The sequence below is a fragment of the Embiotoca jacksoni genome, unplaced genomic scaffold, assembly GCF_022577435.1.
Source record: "Embiotoca jacksoni isolate LCO1_2020_lvr unplaced genomic scaffold, fEmbJac1.0.p SCAF_15, whole genome shotgun sequence".
Classification (NCBI taxonomy): Eukaryota; Metazoa; Chordata; class Actinopteri; family Embiotocidae; genus Embiotoca; species Embiotoca jacksoni.
In genome coordinates, this window is record NW_027185285.1 from 3,789,232 (window position 1) to 3,802,383 (window position 13,152).

Genomic DNA, 13,152 nt, shown 5'->3' on the forward strand with positions numbered 1-13,152 from the left:
GGAACACTGTACGGGCTGTGGAGCGCGATGAGGCTCAGAAAGGAGGACCTGGTATCATTGCTTGAGCCATAGGGGGAACATTTGCAATACTGGTTTGATGGTACATGACGTGATGGCGTCTGAACTTGGGAACTGTCTGTGTTTACAAATGAAAAGACAATATGCACGTGTATTCTGCCATGCTGCAATTCTGGACAAGTGAAGCGCAGATCTTATGGCTCAGTGGTGGGTCAGTGTACCGAGGCAACACTCGCTGGTCAACTGAGGACAACTGAATGTATTTTAACAAGCAGGACTGAAGATAAAACAATTCACTCCAGGGTGGAAGTGTTAATGGGAAACTCAAGACGGCCATCATTATCCTCATTGTTCTCATCACCATCATCATTAACTCCATCTTTCCCTCATTGCATTTGACATAACTTGCTGATGCTGATCTCTCGTACTCAGCTGGGACTCGCCCCGAGGAGAAATACTGTTTAGACAGACACTACCCATGAGAGGAGGAATGTGCGTCACCTCTGGCCTGCTTCTCTGTTTTTTTCCAGCACCTCCCAGCTCCTTTTCTTTTTTTCTATCCCCCAACTCACCCACATTTTAATATCAATCTCAATGGACTCCATTAGCGCAACACTTCTTTGAGAGTGTTAATTTGCTTTGTCATAAGCTTTGTTTATCCCAGATTAATATCTCAATAAACAGAGGAGGGCTGCACTGTGGTAAATGATAGTGATTATACAGTAGAAAGTCTGTGGCCCACGCTGTCGGACGGAGGCGCACACAATGGGAGTTTCATTCAAAGCCCTCCAAACCTCTGATTACAATAATAATACCGTGGGTACTAATTTACTGCAGTGAACTCACCCTCACTCTCTTTCATTCTCTTGTCTTCTGTCTCTGTTTGCAAATGTTTAACTCAACTCCCTCTCCATGCCAGTAGCAGGCCTGGCATGTGTGCTTCAGTACTTATATGGGAAGTTGTTTAAAAGGTTGGATGCCCAACCTTTGACACAGTGCTGTTTCACCCCTGCAGCTTGGCGTCATTGGAGAGTGAGCTGTGGCATCGCTCAGTCTATCATTAGACTGTGGTCCCAGCAGGCCTGCTGTCTGTTCACTTGCAGTTGACCCTTTCTCACACACGCACACACACACACACACACACACACACACACACACACACACACACACACACACACACACACACACACTTTTGTGTGGATCACATCACACCAGGAGGGCGGTTTGGAAGAAGCAGGAAACTGGTGTGTGAGTTCAACAGCAGCACACGAACAGATAGTCATTATGGCTGCAAAGACTGGCCTGAGAGGAGAGAGCAGGGACCACATCAGCAGAGGTGTTATAGATGTCGCAAATACGGAGAGCCGTCGGCAGAGTGAGGGGGAGCGTGGCTGGCGAAGGTTTGCAGTGAGGCTGTGCAGGATTGTATCCGGGGATACAGAGATTAGGATGTGCTACTTTTTTTCAGATGGCTTTCTGTTGATGGTTTGCAGACCAGGGCTTATCGCTCTATAGTTTGAATTGATCAAGCCGGCATGTCAGATCTCAAGTTCACTCATAAAACAAAATCGGCCTGCAGAGGAAGAAAGATGATGGGATTGTTGTTTGGTCTAATGGATACTTCCTTGGAAAAAATGTGAAAATGAATCCACTGCCGCATCAGCCAATTAAAGCACGATTTTTCGAGTGCCTGCAAATGCAACAGCATTTTCCTAAAGAGATTTTAAAAAAGCAGATATAAACAGTGATAAAATAGTACTATTTTGTTAGTGATTTCTTGTAATGTGACTACATGATACAGTACTTTTGAGGTAGTTACCAAGAATATTTAGGGGTATGGCGTAAACACAGTGATAAAGATTTTGCTCTTTGTCTTTTGTGTTGAATATGGAGCTGTGCCAGCATTTCAGGAGAGTGGCCATCTTTGATGCACAGGCTGTGGCCAACGACACAAGGCCTTTTGTGTAGTATGATCTTCGAATGCTAAAGTTGTGAGGCGTATTTTTACAGAGATCCGAGGTCCAAAGACCAAAACAAGCATAACTTTTAATACAGACATGTATACCATACACACCTTTAAACAGGTAAAGTACTTTTAGTTCCATACAGCAGGAGCAGGCTGAATCAATTGGTGTGATTTTATTTGATGTTTTTCTTCTACTGGGTGCACTGCCTGTGAGGAGCTGAACTGTGCCTGCATCTCCCTGTCTATGACTGTAGTGATCTCTATCCATGATCGTCCATGTGACAGGCCAGGAAATGCAGCCCCACACGATCTGTGTCCGTCTTTAGCGGTAGAAGCTGGCTACAACAGGCATGAATGGGATCAGCCAAGGGCTGTAATAACTAGCTCAGTACAGTAGAACCTGATCAGTATTCGACATCCCTGAAATGCTGAGGTTTATGGAAATGAATTATTGGTGGCCAGTGGTTTTACGTAGTAGGCTGTATGCATTGGTAGAAAGAATGAGCACTGAATTTGTGCCATATGAGGTTCTACGTATAGCACCATTTCTGTGATTTTTCCATGAGATGGATATTTTATCATGTACCGCCGAGACATTTGTAAACTGAGGTGAATATAACACTTTGGTTCAGTTTCTGTTTTCTTTCAGTAATGATGTTCATTTGTCTTATTTGAATTATTTTTTTCTCAGTCATTGCTTTGACAGCTGTGTGGGCCAAAGGGGATGATTTTCAGTGAGTGTTTCCATCATTGCAGGTCAGAGCGACCTTGTATCAGCACATATTAATAAAAAACTATTGAAAATATACACTTTTCGTGCTTGAGGGTTTCTCTGGGAGCGTCCTGAAGCGGCCGAATTGTGGTGTGTGTGTGTGTGTGTGTGTGTGTGTATGTGGTTGCGCACTGATGTACAGCAAAATTGCTTGTGTATTTGCGTATGTGCTAATGTGATAAAGGGGTAACAGCACACAGAAATGATTAATCTTCTGCTATTTCATATGCATATAAACTTCAATATACCTACCTGCCTATTCAAACTGGAAATGAAAACATGTCTTTAAGTGCTAATACAGGGGTTATGTTTTATTCATGGTCTATCCTGCAGGTCACAACAGTATTGTGCTGTTCATTTGAGTACCATGGAAAGCAGGGGACTGAAGCCAAACAACCCAGCCCCTTTCTGAGTCAGCTCCCCTTTGAACCACACAGTATGCATATGTAGATTTGACCCAGTGGCCGGGATTTTGTCAAGCACGGGTCTGTGTATAAAGCATAATTTGTAGCGTGATCAAAGAGATGCAGAGAGAAAAGCAAGCTGTCAATTTGGGAGACAAAACCCAGACCCGTGGTGTTTTGGATTGGTCTAATAAATGCTTTCTGAATCCAGCGGGACGGCTGAGAGGACTGGTATTGTACTAATCTGGAGAGAGAGCGAGGCTTTATTTCACTACAGTAACCCTGAGTCAGTATTAGTGAGCCCAGCTACAATGGTGCTTTCAACCATCTCATATATATGTGTACATGCAGACCGGTGGGCATACTTGCTCTGTTGGATTCTGCTTTACAAAGCATCAGTCAAGGTTAATTAATCATACGGTGTGGTGTGATCCCTGATGTAATCTTTTAATAACTGCGGTGTGAGTATAGATTACTGACTTCTCGATGCAACACTGTTTGCTTGCAGCTGTCTTGTAAGGCACAGCAGCACACAACAGGCTACCTTTAGCACACTCCAGAGTAAGCATAAACACTGTGATCAGCTAGATCAGTTAAGGATGACACACGTAAGTGTCTGGGTTATTGCGGCCCATCTACTGCAGCTTCCCTTAAGCCCTCTTATCCCCGATGTGTGATCAGTGCTCAGCTCCCGCTGAGTTTTGTTTCCTGACTGCTTATAATCTTGTTCACAGTGAAGTGTGAATTGTAACTAATCAACCGATGTCCAATTATTGGAGTATTTATCTGTAATTACAGCCTTACTGCAACTTTGCCTTGCACATAAACCCGTGTTCTCACGTCATACTGGACATGTAAGACTCCCTGCCGTGCTCATGTCCTTTCTGTGAGACTCCCTGAGAGGTGAAGCTCTGACGCCTTGACCATTCAATCACCCTCTTTTCGCCGGAGCCACGGTAACGCGTTCACACACTAACATATCAAACATGAGCAGCAAAGCCCTGTAACCTCGGCCACATTCACGTCCCAGCACTCAGTCTATCTGAGAGGTAAAAAGGGGCTTCTTCAAGGTCATTGCACATTTAGAGAAGCTTAAAATAGAGTCGGACATTGACAAACCAAGACTCACAGCAGGTGTCAGCAGATCCAAAGAGATAGAGAAAAGAGATGTATTGAGCTCAGCCTGAACCCCTCTGTGTTTGTGTGTTACTGTAATTACCATCATACATCAAGCCACAGGGGCGACTAATCTTTTAAGTGCCGTAACATACACTGTATATAACACTTGAATTACCAAGCGATGTGTAATGTAATTCATGTCCTTTTATGGATTGACTGGAAAATAGTGGAAAATACAAACTCACACTGATTGCATAGAAGAACAACACAATAGTCAATCAACAGTACTGTAAAAGGGGCCTCTGTTTAATCAAACAGAGGCATATTTAAGTCCCGCCCACAGTGATTGATCAGAGCAATCCAATATGTCAGAAAGGATATTTTGTATGTCTATATTGCAATCTGGAATAAATACGCATTAATCATATTTGCATTACTCAACAAATGTAATAAGAGGTGTAATTGGGCTACCCATGTTCCTCACTGTTGGAGGACTCGTGAGTCTTTACTGCCCCCTTGTGTTGACCTTAATAGTTAAGAAAACCAAGCTAAAAAAGAGGGGGACATGAAATCCGTGGAGTCATTTTTTTTTATGTATATATTTAACATATTTGTTGTGATTTACAGTGATTGATATTAATCATTATAATCATTGCACTGATTAAAAAAAGAAAAACCAAAACTTACACGATCAAAATAACATTTGTAAATTAAAAAAATGTGTAAAATGCAAGCTGTATAACTAATACTAAATAACATGCATGAGGGCTATCATTCAGGTAATTTGAAAAAAAAAATGTGGCTATAATATGAGGTGATAATGACCATTCAATCATCCTAATTAATGGAGGAACAGCAACCTTCTTTGTATTATGATTAATCAGAAAAAAAATAAAAGCAAAACATTTAAAATCAGAAGAAGCAAACGTGGGACGTGTATAGTATATATCAAATAACTCTGTAGTTCAGGAATATATAACGATATTATATTTATGTTTATCTCACAGCAGTGTAGGTGGTACATTTTCTGACATGTCTTCGGCACACCCGTCCTTGGGTCAAGCCAAGCAATTAATATTATCAGCAACAAACCTCCCATAATGGGATTCGTGTACATTGTGAAATGAGACCACTGTCTTCATTTCATCCATCAAGCTATACTGCAAGATAATGTGATGATAACAGACAGTATACTGCCTTGTACAGTACATTTCATGTACTGTATGTATAATGCATGTACATGTAAAAAGAATAACATACAAGCTGAATGAGTTAAGAATGTTGTGATCATGTAAACATCTGCACGATGGGCTTGTTAAAGATGAATGTTGTAAATTTGTACTCATGAAGAGAGAAAAGCATTGTGGATTGAAAATCATCAGTTAAACAAAAATGCTGTGCTTGATCCAAAGGGAGATGCCAGTAAATGTACCACATACTGTGAGACAACGGTATGAATAATAATAATAATAATAATAACAATACTAGGGTAATAACAGTGTCATCATTATTGATGTATACTGTTACTACCAGGTCTTCATGATGTGCATTGACTTCACGCCAGTCCCCTGGAACAAAAAAAAATAAAAAATTGCTCAGTCTCAAAAACGCATGTAAACAACACAAAATGTTGGAAATCCTCCTACTTACTAGTGCAGCAGAGCACTGCTGACGTCGTCCGGGTTGAAGCCGTGCTTGTCCACCAAGCCTGCTTCACCTGTCTTCTCAAAATGCTGGAAGGCAGCTCTGGAGACAGAAACAATAAGGAATAGAGACATGAAGCTCTGCACAGTATCAGCGAGGCTTGGTTTATACCTCTGAGCAAATGTCAGACGAGTTCTGAAGTTCAGACTGGCCCTTCAGATTTGGGATGTGGGTGTAAAGAGCAGTTTATAAAGTTACTCCTGACAGCTGTCCAAACAGCAGCCAAGAGGCCAAATTAAGCAAGGTATGGGAGAAACTGGAAATTACAAAGTGACAGTTTTCTCTTTGGTCACAGTTATGTGTGTGCAGTGACAGAACAGGAGGCTGTCTCACCGCTGATTCGGCAGCAGCTCTGTGGTCTCAGGGTCTCCAGCATCGTGGTCACCAGCTGCCTGTCCACTGTCCATTTTCCTGTTTATGGAAAACCTCAAGGTGAATACTTCAGCTCATTTTACTAGAAGATCACCATGTAGTGGTGCATGATTGTGCATTCTCTAGTTTTATTTGATTTGCTGTGTCTAGTTTTAGTTCATGTTATATTTGTTCACTGTTTCTGTGTATTTTCTGCACCTCCTATGCCTTGACAAATGAAAATTAAACTGAATTTGATATGACATGAATCTACATTCATCTAAGAACAGGATGATTACATGGCTTTTCTTAACACTTTAACCAATTCATTTTATGTGTGTGCAGTGACAGAGGAAGAGGGAGTCTCACCGTTGATTCGACAGCAGCTCTTTGGTCTCAGGGTCCTTAGCTTCATTATGACCAACAGCCCGTCCACTGTCCATTTCCCTGATTGTGGAAAGCGTCAGGGTGAGTACTTCAGGTCATTTCGCAAGAAGATCCCGTGCATGCATGATTGCTGTGCATTCTGCCCAATTTTTTTTTTTTTTTGTTAAATTTTTTTTACTGCTCCGTTGTATTTTTTGTACCTTTCACAAATGAAAATTTAACTAAATTTGATTTTATATCAATCTACGTTGATATAAAAGCAGGATGATAACATGGCTTTTCTTTACACTTCATTCTTCATTTTAACTCAATTCATTTTATTGGTTGCCCAGTGACAGAGTATAAGGGACTCTTACCCTTGAGTCGACAGCAGCTCTTCAGTCTCATGGTCTCCAGCATTGTGATCACAAACAGACGATCCACCGTCCGTTTCCCTGATCATGGAAAATATTTACAACCATCATCAGTTATCAAAAGGCACAGAAAAACATCAGGGTGAATACTTGAGGTCATTTTACAAGACGATCAACCTGCATGCATAGTTGGGCATTCTCTCTAGTTGTTCTTTCTCTGTCCAGTTTTATTTGATGTTTTATTTTGACTGTTCCATTGTATTTTTTTTGTACCTTTGACAAACAAAATTTAAACTACATTTTTATTTGACATGAATCTACAGACACTTATTTATTTTATGTGTGTGCAGTGACATATAGCAAGAAGGAGTCTCGTCGTTGATTTGACAGCAGCTTTTTGGTCTCATTGTCACCAGCATCGTGATCACCAACAGCTGATCCACTGTCCGTTTCCCTGATCGTGGAAAACCTCAGGGTGAGTACTTTAGGTTGATTTTACAAGATCACCCTGCATGCATAATTGTTGCGCCTTCTGTTTTATTTTCTCTGCATAGTTTTATTTTGTGTTTGATTTTATGACTGATCCATTCTGTTTTGGTGTACCTTTGACATATTTAAATTAAATTGAATTTGATTTGACATCAATTTACAGTCATCTAAAAGACAGCGGGATGATAATATGGCTTCTGCACTCATTTTTCCATCTTACAACATAGCTGATATAATCAGTGGGATGCTGTAAAAGTAATTATATGTAATACACTAATACGCATGTAATGATAAAATAACAAATACTTTATTAGAGCCCAACCGATATCAGCCGCCTGATTTCATCAGCCAATATTGCCCAATTAAAGATATATTGGTATTGGCGTATACGTTGGCCAATATGAAAACTTTTTGTTACAGAACATAATGCAGAAAAAGATACTTGGGGTAATCTAGAAATTGCTCTATTTTTATATGCTGAATATATAGTATCTACACATAAAGAGTATTGATTTATTTATTTAAGAATTATTATTTTTTGCTCCCTAATATATGCAAATTCTTTGAGGCTGATGGCATAAAAAAACAATTCAGAATTATCTTCAGTAGGACAAACCTCACCTCATCGTAAGAGTCATCGTATTATGTAATGCAAAAAAGTAAACATTCGAAAATCCATTCAGTTCAATTACAAGGATAATAATTATCTAAATTATTAACATACTCAAAAATGTCTTTTCTTTTATTGCTCTTCACTCCTCCTGGATCATCCCTCATGTTCCTGTTGCAGATGTTTACAATTGCCATAAGATAATTGTGTTGACGGAAGGGAAAAAAACAAGAATGAATGATAAGTCCATCCGATACCAAAGGTTTACCTGCTCATGGCTCTGTGATGGGAGGCTCCGTTGACATTAGGGGCTCTTACGTGTCCACTGCAAAACAAACACAGATAAGAAATGGCACAGCATCTCCAAAGAAATGTCATTCACTACCTGCCCAGGTAAAGGGGGCACTTGACCTAAATCTTCAAAGGAAAATAGGCTACAGGCGCAAGAAAAAGTAATCAATTCTCATTTTCACTTTTTAGTTGGCTGGATTCTCCCTTTGCTCAAGTTGCGGTCCAGACAAAGGGATTGAGGAGTCTTCCCATCAGCATTTGAATCAATACTATGGAGACAAAGGTAGCTTTTAGCAGATTAGAGTCTAGACTTTATATTGTTAATGAAAAACACACACACACACACACACACACACACACACACACACACACACACACACACACACACACACACACACACACACACACACACACACACACTTTGTAGGTCCTGACAAACAGGCTAAAGGCGGTCAGAATGATAAAGATGTTATATTGTTAAAGTGGTGGCGTCACCGATGAAGACACCCATTTCGAAGTGTGTTATCATGCGCAGCACCATTTTCACCACTTTCACATAGATCCCCGTCAGACGGTTTTACATTCCAGTAATAACAAAGGAAATATATATAAGTTTAATAGAACTCATGGATGCATTTAACTTTATTGAGCTCTGCTGAAAGTAGTTTGTGATTGTTAGCTCACCTGATATCACCGTTGTGCTGAGTATACAAAACACCAATGACCTCCATGGCTGCCTGGTCTCTGAAAGGGACATTCAAACAAAATTTGATTCACCAACACCATCACACATTCAGCTGAAATGAGTTAGCATTTACTTTTATTATCAATCTTATTCACTCTGCAGCAGTTCAGCTAAAGAACATATTCAACAGAATTGTTTTACTATTGAGCATTAACTATTGTTAATGTAGAGAGGATTTCACTACCTGTAAATTCATGTCAGAAGTGCATTTACAGGTATGTGTGCACATATGAACAGGTTCTGCTGAAGCATACAGAATGTTAAAAGTAAGACTGACCTAATTTCTTCTTCCTCTCTGCACTCTGGCTGGGAAGTCCTCTTGCTGAGACAAAGGCAAGTCAGTAGGTATGTAAAATACCCAGACACTGTGGCTGTCCTGCCCTGCCTCCTGGCAGAGAGAAGAAACAACAAACAAACTCACATCTCTGAATCCATGTAACACAATGTGTAAGTATATGCAATTAAATTAACGGTTGATTGTATTATAAACAACAGAACTCACTTCATCTTTTTTTTCCAAGATATGTAACTCCAAAGCATTGCAATGACAATCACAATCACAATCATCACAATCACACCAAGTGATCCACTGCCTGTATGACAGACAAAATGCAAACATCAGATATCCATTTGAGTTATTGTCATTCAAATTAACTGATTGTATTAACAACAAAAATGTTGCGAGACACTTAAATAAGTGCACAGTGTCCCTCAGAATGAACTTTGTACTCACAGATGAGGCTACATCGTGTTGGTAAATCAACGGCATGAGGATTCTGTGTTTCTTCTGTTTAAGATCAAGAGGTGAGATAATTTTATATATTATGTACACTTAATATAATCATGATCAGTAATGCAAGATATGATTCAATATACAGTTAAATCATTTAAAATACATCTCATTGCCATACCGGTAGTTTTAAAATCCTCACACCACTCATCTATAAGGTCCTTTCCCTAAAAAAAAAAAAAAAAGAGATGATTTAATGTGAATATTTCATATTTACAATAAAAGCAAATGATACGATTTTAATAGATTAAATTCATGAGTATATAGAGGAAAACCTACCAGGGAATTTTCACATTTTACTGAGAAATCTGTGCAGTCTCTCAGAGTAACCGAACTGTTGTCCATGTCAATCACTGCAGGCAACTTCTGGTAAGGCGGTTTGTTGAGCACACCATGCGCAATTGTAGACTGTTGAAAAATAAGGAAGGAGTGAGATCATACGTTCACTCTCTCTTACTTTCCCTTTCTCTTTCCTCAAACACATAAGTTTACAAAGATTTTGTCAAAATCGTTTCATCAAACAAAATATGAACTGCTACAAAGTCAAAAAGCAAATCAAAATACCGTCTTATTAGAGATGTCAATCTTCTCAGAACAACTATGTGGGAACTTGTATCCATTGATGACCTTGAAGTCATTGCAGGAAACGTTTCTCTGAAGGCATCCTGTGAGAAAAGCACCTAAAACATTTTGTTTTGTTGAAATTTTTAGATCACAAAAATCCAGCAACAACAGAAACAATTGAAAGTACAAATCGACTATTACAGGAAGTAAGACTCGGTGAATAACTCAGAAAAAAAAAACATGTAAAAGAGGGGAGAAATACATATTCACAATGCTCAAATACATACCCAGTGACTGTACGATGCATGTTGATAGAGTTGCAAAAGTAATCAGACGCTTTGAAAGAGTCATTTTGTGGAATTAAAGCTCGACTGCTTGTTAACTGGAATAAACTGGTTCGGTATGAGGAAGTAGCAGAGGCACGAGGTGGACTGAGCTCATATCCTGCCCATGTTGTAATATGACAATGTCTGTTTAGTTGGGCTTCCTGTGTGCCTCGCATTTATTTATCACAGATATTTTTTTCATGTTTTTATTTTGGTCAAATATCATATTAGTAAACAAGAAAAAAAAAAATTGTATTCTCCCCAACAAAAGCATTAGGACTTCAGCTTACAATGTGGCACCCTGTCCATTCTCTCACCTACAGCACATTCACCGGCAACACTTTGGGACTGCCAGGATGTTGCACTAAACTCATGAGTTTTTATTTATTGGTTTAAGTTTGTCCTTTTGGCCTGTAGTCTGCACAACAAACACAAGGGGAGGCCGTTGTCCTGTGGGTCACAAGTAGACAATGAGCAAATGATTGCTGTGAAGAGACACTAAATCACCACAGGGGGTTTATTTTCATTCTTGATAAACTCAAAACAAAGAGAAGACAACAAATAGTCTATCTTACTAAAGCTTATTCGAAGAGAGCCAGTATGGAGTCTGTATTTGCCGCAGGATGTTTTCACCACACAGCTGGACGGATTTGAATTAATCAAAGTTAAAATTTGTGTTTTGGATATCTTCCTGTGATCTTTGGAGACACTTTGTGGACAGAGGATGGCAATCATCCCAACATATTGTAACCATGAGAGAACAGAGGTCTCTGAGTACTCAAAGAGGCCCCTGTCATTTCCTTTTCACACAAATACACACACACACACACAGACACACAGTGCAAAGATAAAGCAGAGGCCGCCGTGGTGCACCACGCTTCATTTACACGACATCTTCTCTGGTCCATCGAGAAAACACAGACCATCTTCTGTGTCACTCAGTGTGGGCTATCTCTTTCACTAAGTCAATTTCTTCCATCTCACTGTTCCTCCCAGCCTCTCCTGTACCCTCCCCTGTCTCTTATGGCAATAATGTATTCGAGTAAAGATGTTCGTCCAAAACAATACTGTCAAGTTTCCTCCTTAAATGTGGGAATAGATAATGTGACATTGAAGACAATAAGATTTACTTATTAGTCAATTTATTGTGACTAATTATGTTAACATTGCATCATTCTTGATCACTTCATCATCTCTTGGCTGGATCCATAATGAATAAAGATGACAGCATCACAACAACCATGAATGAGAGAGTAAATGGACTTGTCTCAGCTCTCCAGGGGGGAAGCTGTGGACTTGTCCAATCATCTGATCCATTTTCCATAGATATCAAGTGACAGTGGGAGGCTTGGATATCCTGCCACGCTCAAAGCAAGGAACATGCATGTCCCATGGCTCCCACTACATCTAGTTCTGAAGTCTGAATCAGTGAATTACAAAAAGTCCAAGCAGGACTTTTAGGATAAATGATTACAATTCTGCTGCTCTTGAGTCGTCTCCGCATCTGTCACAGCTCTTCCCTTCTTGTTGTGTTCATAAGAGCAGCAATGAGAGATGAACAGCTCTTTTCCCGACTCTCTGCCACCCGCTCACACCCTTGTTCTCTATCCATGTGGAGGAGGGAAGCATAGTTTTGGCTCTGGTGTTTTGGAGGATTTTCTCTTTGAGCAAACGACAGACAAGGATAACTGAACCCCCATTAAGTTTGTACAGTTCATTATGAACTGCAGTTTAGAACAAAACAGGGTGCACCGTTTGAGGTGTGTGAGTTGTGGAGTCAAAGCTGAGGCAAACCTACATCCCAAGACTCCTGAGTAGGTCTGAAACAATAGTGCTGGCTGCCCAGTACCCTGCTTGGCTTGAGTTTGCATGGCTCCTCAACGGTTTCAAAATACACCCAGTAGAAAGTCGACCGCAACCAAAACAGCAGATACAGGCCAGGAGTGACTCCTTTTAAGAAAACAGTATCATGTTCACACCCTGACAGTGAGTATTTGGACTTTCTCCGTAGATTACGCCAGTTTTCCAGTTTTATTACATTATTATTACATTTACATGACATATTACTGAAGCAACATCACAGACATTTACATGACATTTACCATTTTCCCTGAACCCCAACATTAGAAGTGATAGTGCTGTGCCGGGGAAAAGCACTGAATCAGTGGGGGTGCTTTCAAGTAAAATGGTAATAAGTATAATCCATCATTCTGAGAGCAAGACCAAAGGAGAGGAGAGTTTAGAGAGTGGCAAATCGTGCTGG

General features: G+C 40.0%; 1 protein-coding gene across 5 annotated transcripts; it reads right to left on the reverse strand.

Moving 5' to 3' along the window:
- Window positions 1-4,502: 4,502 nt before the first annotated feature.
- On the reverse strand, window positions 4,503-10,968 carry LOC138197899 (uncharacterized). Of its 5 annotated transcripts, none has more exons than XM_069148916.1 (15): window positions 10,851-10,968; window positions 10,564-10,679; window positions 10,279-10,407; window positions 10,121-10,166; window positions 9,943-9,996; window positions 9,712-9,802; window positions 9,487-9,594; window positions 9,149-9,208; window positions 8,442-8,498; window positions 8,288-8,344; window positions 7,078-7,155; window positions 6,704-6,781; window positions 6,317-6,394; window positions 5,930-6,025; window positions 4,503-5,847 (listed from the first exon to the last, which is right to left on the reverse strand). In XM_069148916.1, coding segments are annotated over exons 1-15 (1,113 nt in total). In that variant the 5' UTR covers window positions 10,915-10,968; the 3' UTR covers window positions 4,503-5,846. The 5 variants fall into 5 exon arrangements, 4 of the variants coding, with proteins under 4 accessions (XP_069005017.1, XP_069005018.1, XP_069005014.1 ...); XM_069148917.1 differs by having other exon boundaries at window positions 4,504-5,847; window positions 9,487-9,597; window positions 10,564-10,664; XM_069148913.1 differs by having other exon boundaries at window positions 4,504-5,847; window positions 9,487-9,597.
- Between the last annotated feature and the right edge of the window lie 2,184 nt (window positions 10,969-13,152).

Coding starts and splice junctions, on each gene's coding strand:
- LOC138197899 (XM_069148913.1), bottom strand. CDS start 10,914: ATGACTCTTTCAAAGCGTCTGATTACTTTTGCAACTCTATCAACATGC. Junction 9,997..10,120: donor TGAGGATTTTAAAACTACCG/GTATGGCAATGA, acceptor GATCTTAAACAG/AAGAAACACAGAATCCTCAT. Junction 7,156..8,287: donor AAAAGAAAAGACATTTTTGA/GTATGTTAATAA, acceptor TTCCATGATCAG/GGAAACGGACGGTGGATCGT.